Source organism: Manis pentadactyla, chromosome 9 (assembly GCF_030020395.1).
Source record: "Manis pentadactyla isolate mManPen7 chromosome 9, mManPen7.hap1, whole genome shotgun sequence".
Lineage (NCBI taxonomy): Eukaryota > Metazoa > Chordata > Mammalia > Pholidota > Manidae > Manis > Manis pentadactyla.
The window spans coordinates 71,755,482-71,780,774 of NC_080027.1; the positions used below are offsets into that span (position 1 = coordinate 71,755,482).

Below are 25,293 nucleotides of genomic sequence, written 5' to 3' on the forward strand. Positions count from 1 at the left end.
ATCTCTGCTGTTACAGTTACTGATTTGTGTGTGAACATTCCACAATCATGCTATTATGTTGTATTTTTTTCAATTGAATTGAGCCTTTCTTAAACTTGAAAATTTATTAAAGTCTTATTATTCAAGCCTGAGTTATTTTTTAAATTAAAAAATGGTAAACATCATGGGAGTCTTGACAGTCACATATAAGAAATTCCCTCAGTACTAACATGGTTTTTCAGTAATAAGGGTTAAAAATAATTATAATGAAATATCTTTACATAGAAATATTAAGGGAATATTTATCTTTTTTAAGACTTGCTACACATAGACTATTCCCTTCCTGCTAACTTACAGACATTTCTGTCTTCCTGATTTCTGAATTCTCTGCATTACTTCTAACCTTGCAACCAGTGATCTAATTTCCCATGACTGGTTTTCTGTCACTCAACTTGTTTTATTTCTCTTGTACCACATAAGAAATACAGAAGAACAAACAAGGAATCTATGAAGATTTCCATTAATTAGTAATTTTGAAGTTTTAGAACACCAGAACATGAGTTCTCACACTTTAGTGGGGCTAGGAATCATCTGAAGACATTTATTGAAATGCATATACCCAGGCCCCAGACTCAAGAGATTATTAATTCAACAGGATTGGATTGGGGCCAGAGGTCTAAATTTTAACACATAATACAGATGATTTTGATGCAGGTGTTCCATGGACCGTACTTTGAGAAAATACTGAAGGCCCTTTTTGCCTGCAGTAAGTATATTGTGTCTCCAAGTGACAGAAGGAAGTATTTTCTCATTCAGGTAGCTTGAAACTACATTTTCTAAAGTGGGGTGTGTCAACACCAATAGACAGGGCAAAGCAGATATCCACTGGGGTACAAAGAGGATATCAGAATTACCTTTTATCTTAAAAAATCAGCTTTAACAATGCAAAATAAAAAATTGGTGGTCAGCATTTAAAAAAAGGAAAAGAGAGAATCAGAAAGGAGACACCACTAACAAAAATTCTGGAAACCAGAGGCAAGATAATTAAGTGGTAAATGGCTTAGCAGAGAAATGCCAAAACTTAAGCTAGCAGAAGTAAACTTCCTTTGTATTGAACAACCCCAGAAAGGCTCAGAAACTTGAGCCATCAGTTACCTCTACAAAGTGGGTAAAACAGGTTGACTATTTCTATAAAAAGCAGTTAAACTCCCAGAATGCTTCCCCAACACCAAGCACTCAGATAATTATACTTCTGCCATCAGCAGAGAAGACAGGAGATTTGTTCTCTGAAGAGACTACACCAGAGAAACTCTGGAATAAAAGGCGCCAGCAGAATTGAGAGTGAGGGTAGTTTGCTGAAAAGAGGGGAATAACTAAAAATCTACATACTGAAAGTGCAACTCTCAGCCTCCTTCTCCACTTGGTTACTAGACTGCTCGAACTGGCAGATTCTATCTGGCGAAGCTGATCATCCCAGAGTAAGGACATACAAACACGGAAAACCAGGGACTTAACCCCCAACCAAAAAAAAAGCCTAGTCAAAACGCTCTCCAACGCAATGCATCCATCAATACAGTGCACCTGTGCTCAAGGGCTTTTCAATCAGCTTTTAGCTCTTCACTTTTAAATACTGATGGAAGATTAGTTCATCTTCAGGAGAAGCCTGAAACATGAATGGCTGAAAAACAAACATAACAAACTTAGAGAACAGAGATAGTGGAGGGAGCAGAAATAAACAACAGCAGAAAAACCCTCATTAGGTTGGAAGGTAAAGACAAAGATATAACCCAGCTAAGCAAATTAGAAGTTCAATTCAGAAGACCCAACATATAATGTAAGAGTACCATAAAATCAGAACAGAAAAAACAGGGAAGAAATAAATTATCAAAGAAATAATTCAATAAAAGTTATCAGAAGAGAAGGATGAGACTTTTCAGAATGAAAAGACACACTGAGTATCTAGCACATCTTGGAAAAACTTTAGAACACTGGAAATGAAGAGATGATTCTATATGTTTTCAGAGTGGGAAAATTAAAAGTGCAAAGTTACCCACAAAGGATGAGGAGTCAATATGGTTAATATTTGGAGAAAAGAATGATTTCCCAAGATCTCAAAAAATTCAATCTCCCCTGTTTTCTTTCTCAGAAAGCCATTGAATATGTGCACAATAGAGTAAATGAAGATAGAGGAAAAAGAAGGAACTTGGAGAGAAGGATCCAATAGAAGGGAGAGGAAAGCACAACCCCCAGGCTGATGGTAAAGGGAGCTCCTCAGAAAGAGATCATAGAGAAAAATCAGTTCATACTGAACTCAGGGGACAGGGAATTTTCTTGTTTCATTCATTATCTTTTTATCCTTTTTTTCACCATTATAATCTCTTGCCATTAGTGACAGTACATAGAAAACCAAGCAAAACAAACAAAGAAATAAATAAGTGTAATTATTAAGTGCTGAGAAAAAAATTAAGATTTCTCTAAAAGGAGATGTATCCTGGATAATGTAGTAAACCATCACAGCTTAATACTTACTTCTCTAAAAATGAATCCAAGCGATAATCGAGGGGAAAAAAAACATATCCACCACAATGCTAACCTTAAAAAGTTATGTATCTGGAGCAGATATTTTTCATTTTCTACTAACTTTGTATCTTATGCTCACAAATTTTTCTTAATACCTTTTCAATCCATAGATATATGTTTAGCCTATACTTCATAGTGGCAGGTGTTATGTGCTTACTAAAACCATACCAAATAATTCTAAAGCCATCTGATTCAACTTTCAAAGACATGGGCCATAGTTCTAGCATATCCAAGTTTAATTAAGAAATATATCACTTTGGCCCTCATTTTAACATGCTTGATTACTTAACCTTCTAAAATAAGTAAATTCCTTTTTGATTTTACACTTATGAAGAAAATACAGTTCTTTCCATTTTGATCTCAGAGAGGGCTTGTAAGCCTAACTACCTTATTTTACTACCCTTTTCAATAATTCTCCCCTATCCTACTGCAGTAGCCTTCAATATATTAGAGTTCTTTATATTTTATTTTAATTTTATATTACTTAGTAATAATCTAAAAAAAATTAGTCCCTAACATTCCTAATATCTTACCATAAAAGAGAAAATAATTGGTGTTTCCCCTACAACTATGTCATTTTTTTATTCCTATTACTGCTTTGGTATTTAATCTATAAATCCAGCATTATCCTGTGATTAGCAACAGAGCTTTTAAATTAAATTTTATTTACAAAATAATCAGCTAGACTTACTTTTTTCCCTCCAAAAAGTTCTACTGATACCTAAGCTAACATTGTTGCCTCCTGTTTTCCCTCATTCTTAAAAGTGATAATTTAAAAAATTACAAATATATTTATTACTGAGTCATTTCCTGAGTTTTATAAATTGTGAAAACTCTTTAATTTCTACAAATTGTAAGAAGAAAAAAAGCAGCAAAAGAAATCCTTCATCATCCAGTTTTAAATAAATTGCTCTCTAGAGTCGAAAAGCAAAATAGCTGTGACATTTTTGTTTATACTCAACATTTCATCTAAGAACATGTAATCTGTAAGAGTGACTATTACCCCAATTTTACCACCAAGGCATAGAATTACAGAGAATGAACTGAAGTGAACTCAAGAGGTTATCTAATCTAGTTTCTGTATCCAAGAATGACTGCATTTTAACAATCCAAAAGATATGTCCATCTTCTCTAGTTTTCAAAATCTCCAGGGAAGATGTTACAACTTGCCTTAGCAATTTGTTCTGGTGTGTGAGATCACTTGTTTTACTCATAATCCAAAACTGCATATAAGAAGGAATTAAAACCCAGTTTCCCAGCTCCTCAGGAAATGCTCTTACCCAGTTGTGGCTATAAAACAAAACAACTTCAAGAATAAGGGGATAAAGAAATAGATATTTTGATAACAAATCTTTCCAATATCTGGTCAACTACTCACCTATTTCAAGCAATATTCACTTTGAAGCTAGTCTGGTATAACAAAATGATTTACACCTATCTTGCTTTCATAATAAATGTATCCCATTGGTAAGAAAAATAATTTTTAGTTTTAATAATAATTTTAAAAATAATGTTATTAAATGTGTGTTTCTGAGTCCTAAAATATAGCAAGTATTTATTGGGAACTTTCTGGGTGCCAGCCATTGTACTCCATGCTAAATACCATATCAAATCCTCATTTCTACAAGATGGGCACTATTGTTATCCCTATTTTTTAGATGAAGAAATTGAGGCCCAGAGAAGGTAAATTGTCTGATAGTTCACAGATAATGGATGATGTAGCCAAGATTAAAACCTAGACCTGCTGGTTATGTTTTACTGTCTCTCTAATACATATTTATTTAGTTATTATTGTTATCAGGCTTCTTTAAGATTGGTTGAAAATCCTTATCTGTAAAAAGAAGTTTATTTTGTTTCAAATTCCTATTCGTTTTTCTATATTTTTTAAGACCAAAGATGATTTGGAAAGTTAAGTACCTTCTAAAAAACCAGCATTTATATGACAAGTAATATTTTTCAAAAGTTGTTTTTTAAAGTTTGCTTGATTGTTGCATGACTTTTCTTAGGCCCATACAGATTTGCTTTTAAGAATGTATATAGATATTTTTCAACTGAATCTTGGTTATTTCAGACTTACTCTTTTAAAGAGAAGGGGTGCTTCTAGTTCTTATTATTATTCTAAATGAAAAGGGGCAGAGATTGAGATGTGAAACTAGGTTAGACAAGCTTCAATCTAATTATGTTACAAAATATCGTAAACTAGAATGTTTCCCCAAGTGTAAACATAACATTTAACTAAGAAATGGCCAACCATGTTAGTCAAATAATTTCCTGAAATATTGTTGCTTTCCTGAGACAATGTATGTTGTTAGTATAATAAGCGTACTTGTAAAAAGCTGAATTTTTGTGTTCTACATAATGCCTACTTAACATTTAATTTATTAGTTGACATTGTTATTTAGAAGGAAAAAACAACACAATCTCAAAAGCTATGAAAACCTTGAAATTTAATTTGTACTTCAATATCTAATACAAAATTACCTCTTTTATTGTTTCCATTCCCACTGTAATCTCATGCCCATCTTGCCCCATGCCATTCTTAAAGAACAGGATTCGGACTGTGGTCTTCTCAGTAAGTTTCTTCATTCTCTTGGAAAGAACAGATTTAGTTTTCTGTCTTTTGACATCAGTAGGTAGCATCAGCCCATTCATTGTCCAAGTTACTTTTTTCATTAACAACAGATGGTCTAGAAGAGAATTTAAGTCAAGTAAATATTTGGCTTCAAAATTAGAAATGGACCTATTCTACTTCCCCTCCCCCTATTACACATATCATATACACTGGCCAGTCTCCATTTAGATGCTGGTTTTCTGAAATGCTACCACCAGCTTCCCACTAACCGTGACATAAGCTGTAGCAAGCTGTCTGCTCTGATAGCCTGCATAAATCATCATTTCTGAAGGGAACAGATGTTCAGGGTATGAAAGAGTAATACCACAATTTAGTCCTAATTAAAATTCACCTTAGCAAGCCTCTGTCTCTGATCAGATGCACTGGTTTGAAAGGGTCCACTGAAAAGGTCCAAGGTCCTTTGCTTACTATAAAACAACATGGGTCCTGAACTTTTGTGTTCTTTAGGGTCAGGGAAACACATTTTTTCTTTGATATGATTGATTATCCATGTTTCTTTGGAGATGATGACCTCCAAATAGTAACCTTATACATAATTCTTTTGTGACTAGAATGAAGGTGTCATCTAGGACATTTTTGGGGAGAGATTCAAACTATTTCACTAAAAATGGAAACCAGATTTGCATTAGCAGTTTATCTTGACCTATACATTTTCAAAGACGTGTGCAGTAATTTAAGTTTCAAAACTCCTGCTAATATTAGTGGGAGTGCCACTAAATTACTACGTCCGACTTTGAAAACTTAAGGGTAAGAACAAAACTGTAGTTTAGTTTACTGCATATTAAGTTGCTGTTAACATCTCTTTCAAAATGTTTCATTTCATAAATAATTTATACCTGGGTTATTTGTTTTATTGTGCATTCAATTTGTTTTTAATTTTTACATAAATTACAAAAATGCAATGATACCTCCCTCATCTGCTTTTTATTTGTCCTAATGAGAAAAATAAAATTTTATTTGCATTTAACTGAAAATAACTGCATTTGTTTGTCCAAATTTTCAAATAACCCTTCTCTAATAGCACTTACTTAAAGAAGCATGGCTCTTTGACATAGAAATGGCACTTCACATTAAATTTTTTACTATTGATATGAAGCACAAGCCAGTGGTTGTAAATAACCTTCAAGTCCCAGAATGGCTACATTAAGTATTTTTCAAAAAACAAAACACCTGCCTACCTGTCTTGATCTCTCTTTCTCTCTCTTACATGCACACACACACACCTGTACAATGGGCAGAAATATGAGCAAAACTTACTGAATAAATTAAAACTAAAAGACTTATAGCTATCATTAAGCCTTCAAGAACAGAAAAAATATTTTTACAGAAATTAGTTTTAGAAATTAGAAATATTTTTTCATTTTGTAATCTGAAATAGATAGGAATTAGAAAAATAAGCTAAACATTAATGATTTTGCATATGGCCAAAAGAACAGAAAACAGGTAGTTGAATAAACACATGTACATGCATGTGCATAGCAGCACTATTCACTATTCTACCAAAAGGTAGAAACCAAATGTCCACCAATGAATACATGGATAAACAAATTGTGCTGTATACATACAATGGAATATGATTTGGCAATAAAAGGAATGAATTACTGACACATGCTAAAATGTGAATGGACCTCAAAACATTATGCTAAGTGAAAGAAGCTAGACATAAAAGGCAACATATTGTATAATCCCATTTATAAGAAATGTCCAGAGTAGGTTAAATCCATAAAAACAGAATGCAGACTAATGACTGCCAGGAGCTTGGAGGAATGGGAGGAATGAGGAGAAATTTAATAGGTACGAGTGTTTACTACAGTATGATGTAAATGTTTTGGAACTAGATAAGATAGTGTTTGCACAACATTGTGAAGGTACTTAATGCCACTGAATTTCTCACTTCAAAATGATTAACTTTTTTGTTAAACGAATTCTACCACAATAAATAGAGGAAGAAGAGGCACAAGACTAATGATTAGTATCTTTTTTAAAAAGTCTCTCACTGGGAAAAAAATTAATAAATTATTGTAGTTTAACAGTTTACCCACAATCTGAACTTGTCACCCAGCCCCCACCCAGATGTTCTGCATGGTGGAAAGGGTATAAACTTTCAAACTACATTTGAATCTCAGCTCTATTACTTGGTGTCCCTCGGTGAGTTACACCTCTCTGCATCTTTGATTTTTCATCTACAAAGTGTACATTGGGCACCACTACACCATCTGATGAGAATTAAATATTTTACATGTTCAAGTTCTTACCATAGTGAAGTTACCCATAAATACTGGCTTTTTCCCCGACATCCCAGAAATCCTATGCTTATTATGGAGCATTAGAGTATAGTAATTGTTACATCAGTCAGGGTCCAACCAGGAAAACAGAATCCTCTCAGAGGGAGTGACTTTGTGCAAAGGGGAACTGACTACAGGGAATTGGTCATGCAAGTGATGGAAAAGACCAAGAAGAAACCAAAGGTCAGTGAGGCAGCCCAGAGCTTAGTAACGGCAAGAAAGCACTCTCACCAAGGCAAGAGGTAAGAAATGTTACAGTAACCAGATTTAGAAAACCTTACCAAATAAATGGTTTTCTGCTTTGATTACTTAGACCAGGGCCAGGATTAGGGTGAGGCAAAGTGAAGGGCCAAGAATGCAAAATTTAAGGAAGCATGCTCAGGATGGTGCATGTGCACAACCTTCAAGGAGTGCCTCCCTAAGTTTTGTCCCATAGATGGTTTACTCATCTCACTCCAGTCATAGCCCTGGCTTTGACTATCTCTTCTACATGCAGAACTCCTTAAACTCCATTAAAATAATGCCTACTATTAGCTAGACCCTGTTTTATATGATTTATAGTTATTAACTCATGTCCTTTCAGTAAATTGATGAGGTAGAAAATATCATTATCCTCATTTACAGGTGAGGAAACTGAGGCACAGAGAAGTTAAATAAATTGCCCAAGATCTTGCAGCTGCTGAGTGAGTACGCTGGGATACAAATTTAGGTCTAGACACTGTGCTCCTAATCACTATAGTGTTTTGTCTCTGCCATTTTCTCAAATTCAATATATATAAAACAAAATTTCTCATCTTTCCACACAAGTTGATGCACACTCATTATTTCCTATTTTCATCAAGTTTCCACTTCTTTCACAGTTATCCACTATCTCAGGGAGATCTTCAATCCGTGTCTCCTCTTCATTTCTCTCCAGCCAACTTATACATTCAGTGATATTTATTGGGTGTCCACCCATCAATGCAGGGTGACAGCTGTGAACAAGACAGAATAGCTTGTACAGATCACAGTCTTTGGGGGAGGCAGACAGTGGAAGACTTCTCTGAAGAGGAGACATTTGAGTAGGTAAGTCTGCATGATGAGACACTAGTCATGAAAATCTAGGAGGAAGACAATCCCAGGCAGAGTGAAAATTAAGCACAAGTCTCTGAGGTGAGAATGAGCTTGGCATATTTGAGTAAAGGAAAATAAATTCGGATTAGAGAGAGAATGTATATGGATAAAGCCAAACAGGTAGAAAGAGGCCATATGGTGTGGGCCAGGCTAAAGGGTCTGGATTTTATTCTGGATGTGATGGGATGCTATTGGAAGGTTCTCAGTAGGGCACCGTGTGAAGAACAGACTATATAGCACAGTATAGATGACACTGGTGATGCCCCTCCACTGAGATTCTTTTTACCAGGCTAGTGCACCCAAATTCCAGCTGCTGTGAGTCTTGACCACTAACCTCACAGCTGCACCCTTCTCCTGTGAACTGCCCTTGGCTGAAAGGAAGTAGTCACCTAACCACAAAATGCTTGTAAGGTGTTGATCTCTTCCCCCCTACCTCGGAGAACAGCCAATACCCAAGGACTGACTGACTAGGGGACACAATGGCCAATCCCTGCTACCAGGAGGGGCAACTCTGCGGTGTGCTTCCCACTCCAGACTGGGCTAGACTTCAGCTGAAGTCTGGGCCAAGCTTCTTCCCCATTCTATGCTGCTTCCCTTCCTCTTTTATAGCTTTCACCTGACAGTACTCCCTCACTCTTTTATGCTCTTGCATAAAAATCCCCATCTGGGTCTGCTTCTAGGGACCCTGAGATAGAGTTAAAGAAGGGAAACCCAACTCTCAGCTATTCTTTCTTCACGGTAACTCTTAAGAGCATCATTCCTTTCCATTCCCAGCCAGACTTACTTGCCCACTTCCCTCTCAGCCTCCTGTCATCTGCAAGAGCCTTCTAATCACATCTGGTCCTCCTCCATTACATTTGACAATCTATACTCCAATTATAGCTGAATTTTTCTAAAATAGCAATTTTTATCATTGTCTGAAGAGAAAGTTCTTGGAGCTATCTTTTGAAATGTTCCACTAGTCAGTCTACCAGTCTGTCCAACAGTCAACAAATACTTATTAAGCTCATCATTGTGCCAGATCCAGTGCAAGGAATATGAAAAACGTAGTCCCTCCCCTTAAACTTCTGTCTAACAGAGGAGTTTACTGACAATCTGGCATTATCCAGACTTCCTGGTTTTCTCTTACCCAGTTTAAGTCACTATTCTGCCTAAGCCAAATTGCTCATTAACCCTTGAGTTTACCAAGTTCATTTTTAAGCCTATCCTTCACCTATTCAAGATCCAGTTTAAGATTTTCTTTTAATGCACCAGCCCATGGTGACCTTACAGCATTTGCAGCCTGTATCACCCACCCATATATTCATTCATACATTTAATAATGTTTGAGAACCTACCACATACCAGGCACAGTACCACACATGATAATGAAAGAGCATAAACCATCTGAAATTATTATGTAAATGTTTTATAAGTATATACCCTATATCTGCTTCTATACTTAAACCCTTAGAAAATAGAAATCAAGTCTGTATTTCTTATTATTTTGCTCGAGGATATATAGAAGTTCACTGGATGTGGCATAGTAATTATATGTTAACTCTGTGCATTTAAAAGTTCAAATGACAGAAACTTAATATTGTGTCACTTTTCATAACATATGAATTATACAGAATAAACTGTATTGCCTGAGTGTATTACCACCATCTTTATTCCCTACCTCTCTCCAGTATGAACTTACTATTGATTTACCATTTTGTGCTCATTGAAGATAACAATGGCAGAGAATTTCTTCAGGAAAAGAAGAAAACTTGCCAAGGAGAACTGCTTGGCATATGAAGATCTAGAAGGAGTGGTACACTGGAATGAACTCAAAGGATCTTTAAGGCAAGTGCTTACATATTTCTCAAGACTCATAAGGAGGCCATCTCTCGTAGGAAGCTTTTTCCAGCTTGCACACCCTCCTTTCTGCTCTTTGTGAAAATGTCTACCACTGAACTTACCCCCACTGTAGTATCATTGTGTGCTTACGTGGCTAAACACACAATGCTTACCTGGTTCATGGAGTAGGTGCTCAATAAGTGCTGGATTAATTAATGAATAAAGCTACCTTTCATTCCAATAAAACTTATTCCAATAAAAGGAATACATTCATAATTCCATTACTCGAGAACATTTAAGTGCACTTTACTCACTTTAAAAAATAGTCTAAAAAATCACATTTCTGAAGTTCCAAAAAAGTTTTCTAGAAGAACTCTAGATGGATCTAGGAAAACCACACAATAAATTTGAAAATATCATATATGACATAAATTATATATAGTCTTTTTTTAAAAAAAGGTACTCCTACTTTCCAGATCTTTGTTAATATTGATTGTAAATATTGATAAATGGAAAGATTATGGGAAGTATATAAAACATTTCATACAAATGACGATTTTTAAACCAACCTGTAAGGCGGCCTAATAACCTAATACCAATGACTAAAATGTGTTGATAATATACTAGATAGGCAGCATAGCCTACTAGTTAAAGCATGGGCTCTGAAGCCAACTTCATGGATGTGAATCCTAACTTTGCCTCTTATTAACTCTGTGACCTTGGAAAAATCAGTCTCATTTGCCTTAGTTTTATCATCTGAGAAATAAGTAATAGTAATAGAAATAGTAATTCCCTTATTTGTTGCATGGATGAAAAGAATTCCTACAGATAAAACACTTATGTGTAAATGTGAAACACAGTAAATAGTGGTGGTATTATTAACCTCATGATTTTTAGCCTCATAACCTTAGAAAGTAGGGAATATCATCTCCATTTTATAGATGTGAGGAAAATCTACATGGATCACAGATCACACTAGCCTGAATGATTCCACAGCCTTCTTTCTTAACTAAGACACTGTACATTTATTCAACAGCCTAAAAAGTAACAAAAGATTCCCCTAATTTAAAATTACTAGATTCCCATGCTTCTTACTTTGCCACATTCCATCCAAGTCCCACCTTAATATCTAAAAAGCAGCTACCCTAAGAGCTTATATTTTGGCCAAAATGTCCTTATGAAAACTACTGTGACCTTGTTTACAAATCTTTATATCTGTTGCCAATCAGAACAGTCTGATGCAGTCAAAAAGGCATTTCTCAAACTTCAGCAAGTACTGACATTTCTTTGTTCTTTGTTGGGGCTGTCCTGTGTGCTGTGAAATATTTAGCAGCAACTCTGGCCCTTTTAGATGCTAGTAGCACCTTGCCAGCTGGGACAATGAAAAATGTCTCCAGTCATTGCCAAATGCTCTCCAGGGGTCAAAATTACCCCAATTGAGAATGACTGCAGTAAAAGAGTTTGAGATAATCCCCTTCTACAGAGGTGCAGGAGCTGCGAATAAGCTATAGGCACACACTGTGATCTTTTCGGACTCCAAACTCTGATCATGCCTTTTTCCCTCTCTCCTTGCTTGCTACATCTCCCTTCCTTCTCAACTCAGTGCCACCTCGTCCAGAAGGCTTTCTTTGGTCTTGCTCTTCAAGTTTCATACCCTCTTTATGCCCCTCATTTTACTGGACATCTCTATTTTTGTATCTGTGTCCCTGTTAGCCTTTGAGTATTTCAAGACCATGGAATATGTTTTCATCTGCATGCCTCCATTATCTGGCACATTTGTAAACAAGAGTGCTTTCTGGATGTTTAACAGAATAATAAATTGACCATTTATTTTCAGTGTAAGCATGCATTCCCTGCTGCATAGCCAGCACCTGAAATAGAATCTGCCACATAGTAAGTGCTCAATAAAAATTTGTAGAATATTTGTCAAACATGTAAGATCAGAGCATGACTATTATTTTATTAGGTATAGATTAGGTAATATTTTCATTAAGTATATGAAAATGTTTTGTTTGACATGTTTACTCTGTATTTTGGAAAAAGATTACATTTTTATACTCATGATTAATTAGCTTTTTCATTATTATGTCCTTTCTTGAATTTACTCAGAAACCAGAATATATATCATGACAGCAGTTTGGTGTAGGAAGAAGCAAAAAAATCATAGGCTTAAGCATTATACTATGCAGTGGCTTTAGGATGATAAAACCTTGGGGTTGAAAGAAACTTCAGAAATTAACTTTAACAACTTGTTTATTCAACAAACATGCACTGAGTGCCTACCTTACATTCCCTGTTAGACACACTGCAAAGAGAGAACTCCCAAGAGTGTTCAGCCTGTTTGGGAAGACAAGAAAGGAAAAAAACACCCAATATGGCAGGTGCTTGGCCACGGTCATCCACTGGGTATTGGGAAGTATGGAGCTGGGGCACCAGCCACAGCTTGTGGTGGCCAAGAAAGGCTTCCCAGAGGAAGGGCATAAGGGGGGACCTGAAAGATACATGGAGTGGACAAAAGAGGGAGAGCATAATATAGGCAGAAGAAATGACATAGGTGAAGACTCAAAGTCATACAGCAATATTATGGATCACTGGGCAGAGACTGAACATAAAGTAGCTAGACATGGAGCAAGAAAGGCAGGAAATAGCCAGATCAGAGCCTCTGTACAATGTTCAGAAGATCCAGACTTCCAAAAGCAGGCCTTCCATCTTTTGGACAAGTGGGACTACTAGAAAAATCTTACTTTAAGACAGAATCCATTTTCCTATCAAACAAAGCTATTGAGACAAGTGAAGAAAAGGTCAGTTCTAGAGCAGCATGTTTCAAAGTGTGCACCATGAGCTTCCTATGTGAAAACCAGCTAGAGAACCAGGGAACCCTCGTATTTAGGGTACACATGGGTAGAACACGAGGGTAGAACACGAGGGAAGAACACGAGGTTAATTCTTCCATACCTTACAGCTCTAGGGATGTAAGCCTTCCTATGAAGACATGGTGAGGGCTGATAGCCAGCTTAAGCATTACCACTTCTAGAGGTGAAATGAAAAACAGAATCTGATGCTTCCACACCAGCATGGAGAATCTGAGGATGCTCAGCAAAGACCTGACTAAGTTTTAGCCCTGGTGAGGAAGAGGATTAGGCAAGGCTAGGAGTAGGTAGAATGAGAAGTAACCAAATTGAGGGGACTGTTGAGTGTCTAGGGCAGAGGGCCTTGCTGAGTATTAAAACAAGAAATTTAGTGCCATTTGAGCACACTTTGAACTTCTCTGAAAACATACTACCCATAGCTAACAAATGCTTTCTATATTCTTTTGTTAACTTTTTCATCTAAAAACCCTGGCATCCCCCCCCAGGGCTGAGGTTTTGTGGCACCTTTGTAAGAATTAGAAAATAGTCTCCCCACCATCCCCAACCCAATGGTGGAATTAGAAAAGGAAGAGTGTAGTTCCACAGTCCTTCAGTTATGCACAACAGTGGGCAGTGGCCCTGAACATTCCCAAAGGTCACACCAACTACCTTTCTTGCTTCCCTACTTTCAGTAATAGTTCAGAGGCACCTACTGTATGCAAGGTACTATGAGAAACACAAAGGGAAGTGTTAAATGGAAAAGAGAGCTGCCACCACCACCACCAGAAGAAAAACAGATTAAGGGGAGGGAATGGACAAGAAAGGGTATTCCTGAGAGGATGTGCAAAGGCTGAAAATAACCAGTCTGTAGGTTCCTGCAAGAATCATTTATCCTAGCACTTCACTTCATGACCATTGTCTGGTCTCAGCAAACATTAGCATAACCATTAGCCTCTCTGCAATGTAATTATTCTCAGGCTGGCTTACTCTGGCCCTCTGCCAAATGGAACACTCACAAATCTGAATCTGGGGTGGGGGATTTTTAATATACTCCTCCTAAATGTCCTTTCACTGTTTGCAGCCAACCAGGCTACTCTAGCAAGGTCTTTCCCATCTACTCCCACTGCCACCTCTTCAGAATATGGATGGTTCACCATGGTGCCTATTTCATTTTGTCCTTCATCCATCCACTGAAAAACATTTATTGAACCTTTATTAAGTGCCAGACCCTGTGCCTGAAAATGATGATGAACAAGGCAGCCACGGTTTCTGCCCCTAAGTGAACTTGATCTAAAGGGGATACCTGACATTTATTTTGCCAATAATTATAAATCTGAAGATTACAAAAGAGGTCATCGAGAATGCAACAGGAGCTCATTCTTACTAGTGGGAGCTACTACTCCAGAGAGTAGGACAAAAGACAATGTCCATCTATGCATGAATCTCAACAGCAGGAGCACTGGAGTTCCGCTTTGGAGAGTTCTTGAATCTCCCTTCACCTTGGCAGTATTCTCAGCAGTCTCTGTCCCTACACATCCAACTGCCAAAGAAGTATTACTAGTCCCACCTTATCACCTCATCCTCTCCTTTACATTTGCTAGCCACACCTAGTGGATTCCAAAGCAGTCCTGACCAGACCTGTCCCCGTCTTCCTTTCCTCAGGCACTGCTCTCTAGAAAGTTAGCCCAGTGGGTGAGGATGGGGGTGAGAGATACATTCTAGAAGTGTAAAGGCTTAGAAAATAACTTGGAAAACATTTCTCCAAAGGAACCATATTCTAGCTGCTCAGGAAATGCCAAGTCCCCTCGACTGTTCAAATGCTTATGCTCCTGCATCACTCAGAGAACATTATGCCTCAACCATAGGTTATATTTTATTTTGAAGAATTCACATCCTATTTTATTTTCATAGTTTTGTTTATAACTAAAACATGAAAAAGATAAAGCAAGCACATTATAGCCAGCTTCTGTGTTAGGTCTATGTATAATATCATTATATTTCCTCAATCTAATAAAAAAGTCAATTGCCAGTCATAAAATTAAATACATCTGGGTGCTCCCCACATTGTAATTTTCCATTTCACATATGCCAGGCAAAAGGAACACTGCCTTCTTCTGTCACCAGAATAAAAGCAGCAAACTTGCAACTTCAAATCCATGAGCTTATTAAGAATCTTATTTTAAAAAATCCATTCTCTTGTAGTTGGGCAATAAACTTGAAAACACATTAATGTTCTGTCAAGTAGGTATAGATAATGACATTAAATATGAACAAACATCACTTCATGGGTGCAAGATGAGTTTATGAAATCTAAATGCTCTGACAGTAAGAAAACATACTGCTGTATTCAATTATATCATCTGTTCAAAATACAATTGCTTTCATGTTTGGTAAATAGAATAATCCAGGTCACATTCCTACATTCAACTGAGTTTCTAGTCACTCCCCTTTCTCTAAATACTTGCGTTGTTTCTGCATGTTCTTAGTGTCATCATTTTTTGCTATAGGCATGATAGTTAAATTGAACTAATAATGACAGTGGTTGTCATTAGATTTTAACTCAGTAACACTAGTCTGACATATCGTTTGAAGTATGTCTTCAACTTAAATTTGATTAAAATTACAAACATCCCATCTATTGTGCCAATCAAAACGTTGTCACCCTTTCCCTGAACTTTTCTATGAACTTTCTGGAAATAAGTTATGGCAGCTTAAAACTAAGGCTAGCCTTGGGTCATAAACATATTTTAAAATATGACTCTTGCAACAGTGCTGCATAAGGCCACTTTGGACTCCTTTTATAAAAGGATATGATTTTGACTTACACCCCAGAAAAATTATTAAGGCTAGAAGCACAATATAGTGAGAGTTTAAAGGCTCTAAACTCAGATTCCCATAACTTGCTGTATACACAGCACTAAGGAGGGATTTTCATTTGGTTGTTTTTTAAGATATTGTATACCTAGCAAATAACTTTGGCAATAAAAATCAAATTCTGTGACAAGTATGAAAAGCTGGTGGAAATAAGCCTAGCAAAAGATGGAGAAAAAGAGGGAAAATAGATAAACAACAAGTGGAAATATAATGTTTTAGACACCTACTATACATGGCAGGTTTTTACAGACATCATATTATTTACCCCTCATAACACTGTGAGGTAAATACTATTGGGCTCATTTATGGATGAGGAAACTGAGGCTTAAGAGAGGTGAAGTAACTTGCCCAGATTCACACTGTAGTTTGCTTCCCTGGCAGTGATAAGGTAGACACAAATGTTTTTGTTGTTTTTTTTATTCCAGTCAGCTATTCCAAAAAGGTAGGAGTGGACACAAAGTTCTGATTAACATCCTGGGGATGTTAATAGCACTTGGAATCTTAGTTAAATTTATGAAATGCTATGTTCCATTTAGACTAGGGATTTATAGACATTGAATTTTCAAATAATTTTTATTTTTTAGAAAAACAAGACAATATCCAATGATAATATTATTTCCTCAATTTTCCAGATAAGGATGTGATGTACAGATCAATCTGTCCAAGGTCACATAACTGGAAATAGAATCCTGCAAGATCATCTGACTGCAAGTCTAGTGTTCTTTCCACTAAATAATAATGCATTCTCATGTCTCTTCTAACAGATGTCTGAAAGCTCCAAAAATGAATGGTTTGAAAGGCAAAACCCTGATAGTGTATCTATTGAAAATATGAGTGAATTCTCAGGTGAAGTAACAAGCATGCAACGGCCTAAACGATTTGATTTAAAGGTTACTGCAAATGCCTGTTTCATTTTTTTAAATTCCTTCCTTTTGTATCCATGACATTATTTGTTCTTATGATGCCACTATTTGTATTTCCTTTCTAACACCTACCACTGTCACTGAATACCTCATTTAGTTCTTCATACATTTATTGTCTATTGCTCCTTCCACCTCACTAGCACTTAAGCTCCATGAGACCTCTGTGTTGTTCACACCACATCCTTAAGAGTTGGAGCAAGGCCTGGCATATTGTAGAGACTCAATAACTATTTTTAGAGGGAATGAGTAAATGAATGAATGATCTCTCTTTAACTATTTCTCTGTCTTTTTAGTCAAGGAACAGAACCACACATTTTTTATTACCTACCACACACTCTCTCAGCTTCACTGAGGGAGATATTCCCTCTGTCTACTTTTACCCATGTTGCAAACAAATTGAGATGATAAAGATAATATTTATAACCCTTCTGAGTTAATATCCCAGTGAGGATCAAAATTTATCAAATTTCTTTGCAGCTATAGCAGAAACACCTTATCCAAAACCCTTAAGGTCAGATGTGATTCCATAAATAGAAATTTTCAGATTTCAAAAATGTTAATATATTGCATATATCCTAATGGAACATATATCATATATTATGTAATGTGCCCAGCATAGTCTAGGGTAGCAGCATATAATCAAACATAGTAATTATTTTTCAACAAAACAATCTATTAGTTTTACTAAATAAGGTTCTGTTACCAAATAAGTTATGAAAAAATTGGTCTTCTGCAATTTTGGATTTTGTAATGCAAGTAACAGATTATGGACTTGTAACACTAACTCATGGGTTGTGAGGAATAAATAAAATACCCTAAAAGCACACTGCTGAGTGCATGACATGCAGGAAGTTTTCAAATTATCAGGACAGTTACAGGTTTTCAGGCATCTTTAACAAGTGTGGCCTCTGTGTATATATGCAATTAAGCAATTCATGAATATGTCAAGAATTTAGATGTTTCTCAATAATTTGATATTTAACAGTATAGGGAGATGGTGCCACATTCATGCTCTAGATTTCCTATGAGCTAATGACATTTTCTGGAAGAAATAGCTCTTGCAATGGTCTTTAGATCTATTCATATAGTAAGGATACATATTCACAGGTTTAAAACTTTGGAATAGGGGAATACATAAAATATATGTCTATAGTTTTACCCTCACAGAAACAGATAAAAGAATCATGTGATGTCTCAGAAGAAAATGAGGGTTTTTTTCTACATATATTTTTGTACTGCTTTTGAATATATGCAGCTAAATGGAAGATATGCTGGACTGACAAATAATCTCACCTAATACATATACTATTCAAACAATATGATAACAGGGATTTGGGGAAGCCTATCCTAACTCCTGCTATAGCTGCCCAAATTAAGTTGTAGTCACCCTCTAGGTGACCATCACAAAGTCCAGTATTAGCTTTAGCAGGACTAAAGTAGCCACTGTAGACAGCACTGTAGTTTTATCTTGAGGTCCAACAGCAAGAATAGCAAAATGTGATATAATGTGGCTAAGTGGGTTATATCTTGAAATTTGTGCTTTTAACTACTTAAAAAATTAACAATTGCAGGAGACATATAATGGAACAAAATATAATGCATGAATCCAGGTTCATTAAACTATGCATTTTTTGAAAAACAAAATATGACAGAACATTTCATTATTGACGCAGATATGAGAAAAAGTGTTATGCTGCTATTTAGAATGTGCCTCGTGTGTCATGGAATTGAAGTATTTCCAAATCATCAATAATTAAAATGATGAGAATCCATCATTTCACTGACATTTACTTCTACATGAAAAGATGGCCTATTTTAAATGTGCTCACACATATTCTTGTCAATCATAAACTGTCACAGCGAATTATTTCATTTTGAAGATCACATGACTGTTAGGAGAAAATCTCTAGGTTTAAATTTAGATCTTAGGTGTAGTATCAAGAACTCTTTTCATGGATTTTTTTTCTGTGACTGCATCTTCACAATACAGTATATAAAAGATGTAAAATCTTATTCATAATACTCAGTTTCACTTTTGGTTAACAAAACCCAGGACTGAAATGAATCACTGTAAATGATAACTCTGAAAGCAAATAGTAGAATAGAATATATAGGAAAGAATGGAAATATCAAACTAAAGCAATTTTAAAACAATCAGAACTCCATACAAAGGAACTTGGACCCAGTTAATTAGGTCCAAACAGTTTTTTTCTCTCATCTTATTTAAAACATTTAAACCTCATGCTAGGTTTGCATTGCCTTCAGCTCCTAGCAGTTATAAAGAAGCTGAACTCTTTAAAACCCAATGAATCTGATGCAAGAATTTTCACTGTGCCACCATTAAGCAGAAGATTCAGGAATCTGTGGAAAAAACCTAAACTGCATGCCCATGCATCTGAAATGTTTAAAATGCCTTTTCAAACAATTCATAAACTATAACTTCACAATTCTAGTAGAATCATTAGTGAATTTCACAATCTTCAAATGCCAGAATTGTCAGACCTAGTAAGACAGTGAATAATCTCAACACTCTATACAAAATATTTCCATTGTTCCCATACACAATTAATCTTTCTGCTTGGACATTCAACTTCAAAATGTAAGAATGATCCTAATATTGTATTTCAACAAGGAATGCTTCATGTCAGTCTTGACCTTGGCCTGACCTCTGTATGAAAGCTTTGTATTTTGAAGTATGTGATGAATAGCTCTCTGACTTTATTAATCCAGTGCCACTGGTTGTCAAACAGTGATGCTTAAAAGGGGTACTAAAGTAGTTAAAAAGTCAGAGATATTCTGTTGGTCTCTTTCTACCTTAGTGAATCAGGAAATAGTTCAAGGCAATTTTCATTATCTACACTGCTTTTCCAAAGAATAAGAAAACAATGAAATATGAAAATAAAATTGCCAAAATACACCTAAACCTACTTGGCCTTCCTATGCCAGAAATAGTTTCCTTTGGAGGACCCAACTGATTTAGATTGTTGAACAGTGTTCTCAGTTCTAAGGATTTATAACTTATTTAACTCAACTGAAGCTCCATAAAGACCAGGACTTCTATCCTTATGTGGACAGAAGTGACCATAAATTGATAGAAGTGACTATACACAAAACAGATACTTTATAAATATTTATTGCCTTAAACTTAGATTGTATTGAATTAAATTGAATTTTAAATCAGAAATGAAAGAATAATAATAAAAAAGAAATCAGACTGATTCCTGTTCTTCATCTGCCTCGGATGTGACCTAGTACCTGGTATGTAATAGGCTCTCAGTGAAAGTTTCCTGAGTGAATGAAAATCAATATATTAAAATAATGACCAGTTGCTGACTCTAATGCCTATTGGTTAGTTGTGTATAAAATACTCATGCTCATTTAGAAAGCTATAACAATAATGACCAATTCTGCTAGCTGTTTCCCCCTATTTACCTTTAGAATATTTAATTTTCCAACTTCTGAGAATGCCTCCTTACCCTAAATTTATCTATCATCTTGAAAGTTATTCATACATGTTTATTTTCATAGTACATTCATGACAATAAGTTGAAAAAAATTATTATCTATAAAACACATGCAAGAAAGGTCATTTTAATCTGATTTGAAAAAATGTATGTGAATATGTGGGTGATATACCTATAAATGAATTATTAAATTCAAGTTAAAGATAACCATATATGTATGTGTGTGTGTGTGTGTATATATATATATATATATATATATATATATATATATGTAATGCTTATGTATATTATATTTATTTACATTTATATTCTTAATGTTCTAAAAGAAACTAAATGTCACTTTCGGCTTATAAGTTTATCTATGAGCTTAACTTAGATGAGTGGCTTTTTCCCTATTATACTTATCCTAATTCTTTTTAATGGACATGTGATATGCTAGTCTGTGTCCAAGCTCACCTACAATTTCTTTTCTCAAAAGACAAGGCACATCTGCCACCTGCTCTACTCCGTGTCCCAGCAACAACTGTCGAGCAGCATAAAGATTGATTATCAGTCAAAAACCATTGCACAACACCAGATTTTGGTGGGTTAAGCTTGCTGATCCAGCAAGAGATGGTGTGAAATTTTCAGGAGTGTGTGCCAACATTTTGGTGCTAAAAGAACAGCAGTGCATGTCACATGAAACACAGCCAAATATATGCAGACAAAGCAGAGAAGTTTTTTTGTTCTGGACTTGGCTTTAAAAAGAATAAAAAAGAAAACAAAAAGTAGGAGCAAATTAGTTTGTACATTTAAAAATCATCCACCAAGCTTACTCATGTGTATGACATTGTTATTTGAGGCATACATATCCAGGAGATTTTCTCAGAGGCTCAGCTATAAATAATTTTCATATATCTCTTCTACAGTACCATTACATATAATATGAAAGGCAAGTATTTCTTATTAATAAAAATAATCAAGGAATTTAAGGAAGCACTCATTGCATAAGTATCTGATTATAAAAATGTCACAGAAACACTTACCCACGAGACTCATGTTTTTATACAAACAGATGATTCAATGAATGCAAAATAAAGACAGCCATATTTTAAAGTTAAAGCAAAACATGAAAAATACATGGTTCTACACTATTGCATAGGTAATTTTTACTGAGTATTGTAGCAACAAGTTTCTTTATAAGGACCAAATTACCTTGAACTTTCTAATGCCTTCAAGAAATTCTTTTTCCTGATGATCAAGTATTTTCAAAGGGACAGAAATCCCAGTATCACTTTATATAATAACATTAATAGAGGAGAAATTTTGATCACCTCAGCTGTAATGAATTTCAGAATTGCTTTTCTTCTATTTATGCAATTATTGCCTAGACTTGCCTTTGGTTTAGCAGCTTTATAGCAGTTGCAGAAAAGAAGACTTCCAATAAAGTATAAAAAGCATAGGGGAGTACAGCAGTTAGATACACTGAATTTGTACAGCAAAGTTCTTTTATCATTTAAATATGATTACTGTACATAGCACTTGATAACAGACTGGGTATGACATGCTTGGAAGAATATTCTTAGATAATGGTACTTTCATTTAGCTCTTAAAATGTATTCTTTCCTACTGGAGAAAGAAAAATGTTTGTTTTTTTTATTTTAGAAAATATCCACATTTCTGAAATATTAGAAACAATGGACTTTAAAAAAAATCTTGCCTGCAAATATGTCTAAAACAAAAATATTATATTTTGTTTGTATACGTAATTTATATTATGTATATATAATACATATATTTCAAGGTTTAAAATAAGTTAGCTATGGTACTAATCTTATGAAAAATTTTATTAGAAAAATCACCCATATATAAGAATTATATGTTAATTACTGGCTACATTTTCAGAATTACATTAATGCCATCTGAAAAAAGACCAAGGGTGTAAATGAATAAATGATACTTGAAACTTTGAGCTATTTTCTGAGAGAATAAGTCTAATGAATTATGTCTGTTGGGTGTCACAGAACCTAAACAGTAAATTCAATAATCTCTGATTTAATTTATTATATTTTCACCATTTAACCTCCTGCAGGCTCCCTAATGTCTATTCAGATCTATATTAAATTAAGCACCAATGCTAATGAAGGGCAATAAACGTGGCTGTCAGTGGATTTTTCTTTCATTAAGCACATTATCCTCTTACTGAGCTGTAAATGCGTAAACATTAGTTTTGTTAAACCATGCAAAAAAGACAGGATGAAAATCATTTTTTAATTGCGTCCCTTAAGCAATTTACTGTGTGTGGGGGTAGGGTTTGTTTTTTTTTTCTTTTTTACCTTTAATTTTTTTGAATGGATCTGAAAAGGGCTCTCCCGTTGAAACATAAATGTCGGCTTCATGGGGTATGTCTTCAGGTTCGAGGACTTCAGTGCCGTCTGCCAAGAACACTCGTCGGGCGGCCATGTTCAGATTCAGCTTTCCCGTGCACTCCTCCAGCAACTAGAAGCAAGAGGTATGTCATTTATGACAAAGAATGTAACACACTTCCACAAAACAAAAGGTGCATCAATTACCAAGTAACTCAAGTAACTCCATCAATATAGGTATTTTCTAGCAGTTTAAAATATACCAATAAAAGGTAAATCAAAGAAGTGAGAATAGCTAATAATTGTCTAATTTTCATCCTTAAATGCTGTCAGTTCAATAACTCTACAAGATTTAAACCATTGCATCTGCTTAATTAAATATAATGTTTATATATTAATAAAAAAGGAAGGAAATTAAATGCTTTTGAGATTACTATATATAAGCAATTTACAGATTCAGATTACTAAAAAATTTTAACACAAATAAATGTCATCCTTCTCATTTTTTATATTATAAAGAGGATAAGGTAGGAAATAAAGCAAAGAAAACTTTTGAACACTATTTACCAAGGTGATGGTTGGTACAGTAACTTTGGCAAAGACTGTTCTAGATCCATTTTTGTAAGCTGTTACTTTAATCACTCTGGCTTGAGGTTTGTGTTTTTGAGACAATCTATGTGAATTCTGGGCTGACTGAAATTTTAAAGAAGAGAGCTCTGCAACTCTAAAGAGAAAAAAATACAAAATTTGGTGCATGTTAATTATTAAAAACAATTAAATAAATATTATCCTGGATATTCTTTACAGACAATCCCTAATGATTATTCTGAAGTATTCCTCAATAAAACTTTTTATAGGATAAGATTGTCCACATTTACTTAAATATTTTAAAAAATTTAACACAGAAAAAGTTTGCCAAAACTGTTTATGTAAAACACATATCTCAGAATAAATCATTTTTATCATTTTACTTCTAAAACACCAAAACACTCTTTTTAAAAAATTATTTATGTATATGCTATGTACTGATAGAAAGCAAAAAAATGTTAGTATGGTTTTAAGATCACAAAATAGTAAATAGCTAAGATTCTCCCTTAGGTTTTCATGTTTATTAAAGTTCTTTTATTTTTTAAAAAGGTTTGAAATTCTCATAGACTATAATTAAGTCTTTTATTCTAAAGTTAATTGTAATTGCTTTCATTTCATTATTTGAGGGCAGCCAAGAGAAGATTTCCAAGTTTTGTCTTCAGTCAAAAACAGTTTCAATTTTTATTTTTTCAGCAAAAGTACATGATAAATGATTAACATGGCAAATCTTTGACTTCAGAGCTCCTTAACTAACCTATTATTTTTTAATGCCACAAAAGCAAAGTAAACATTTTAAAATAGAAACTTGAAGTAAATTAAAATTATAATATGTGATTTTACTATTCAACTATTCAATCACTATTCAACATATGAAAAACATGAGAGTACCAACTTCTTAGTTTGATTTTTTGTTTTTATCAACACTTTTTTCTATCTATAAACTCTTGGTTTAACAGTTTACAATAACAATCTTGATGTGAAAACAGACATACAAAATGGTTTTATAAGTTCACTTTAATTTGGTTTTAACTCAAAATATTGATTAATTATCAAAAAATATTGATTAATTTCCATTTTTAAACAAATATCTAGTAAACAAAGATAATTTCATGGTCCTAGCCTGATTCAGCTTAAAATATTCTTTTCAGTTTCATATTACCTAAATTGAAGTGTATCTCACGTTTTCCACAAGTGTAATTAGCAATATACTACTCAAAAAAAAAAAAGAAACAAAACCCTAGAGATGTGGTACATTTTAATGTTTGAAATAGTCAATTGAGTCATTATAAATTCTGCTCAAAGGGAAAAGCTTCAACAGTCCGTTAAAAAGAACAGAGAACAGCTTTGATTACCTCAGTTGACCCACTGGAGCACTGACAGGTCTGTTTCTCTTGGATGCTGATATGAAACAAGAATTGTTTTTACTGTTTGATTTGTAGCTATCTGGGTCTGATATTTCATCATGGCTATGATCTGATACTGTTTGATGTGTGGAGCAGTCTTCAAGTCCTGACCCTTCTGATACTGCTGCTGAATGCAAAAGTCTTTTGGGGCCAAACTGAGGCTGCAAATAATCTTCAGGAGTTTTAATAACTGCTTTTGCCTGGGATGACATAAACTCCCTGAAAGAAACAATGAATGGAAGAATACAGTGAACTGATTTGTAATCACTTAACAACTACCATACAATAACTAGTTGTGTATTATATGCAAGGCAAAATACTATACACTTAGTCATTATTTTGTTTAAGCCTTACAATATCCAGAAGAAGTAAGTATTATTTTAATTTTATCTCCATTTTACAGATTTAAGAAATTGTGGCTCAGAGAGGCTAGTTAA

The 25,293-nt window shown here is 34.7% G+C and overlaps 1 protein-coding gene across 1 annotated transcript in view; it reads right to left on the reverse strand.

Moving 5' to 3' along the window:
* DCDC1 (doublecortin domain containing 1) overlaps positions 1-25,293 on the reverse strand; it is a 427,548-nt gene that overhangs the window by 367,643 nt on the left and 34,612 nt on the right. Inside the window, exons 4-7 of the mRNA XM_036891914.2 lie at positions 24,806-25,075; positions 23,433-23,589; positions 22,836-22,998; positions 5,041-5,246 (exon numbers count right to left, since the gene is read on the reverse strand). Of these exons, the coding sequence (XP_036747809.2) occupies positions 5,041-5,246; positions 22,836-22,998; positions 23,433-23,589; positions 24,806-25,075 (796 nt within the window). The remainder of the gene's footprint in view (positions 1-5,040; positions 5,247-22,835; positions 22,999-23,432; positions 23,590-24,805; positions 25,076-25,293) is intronic.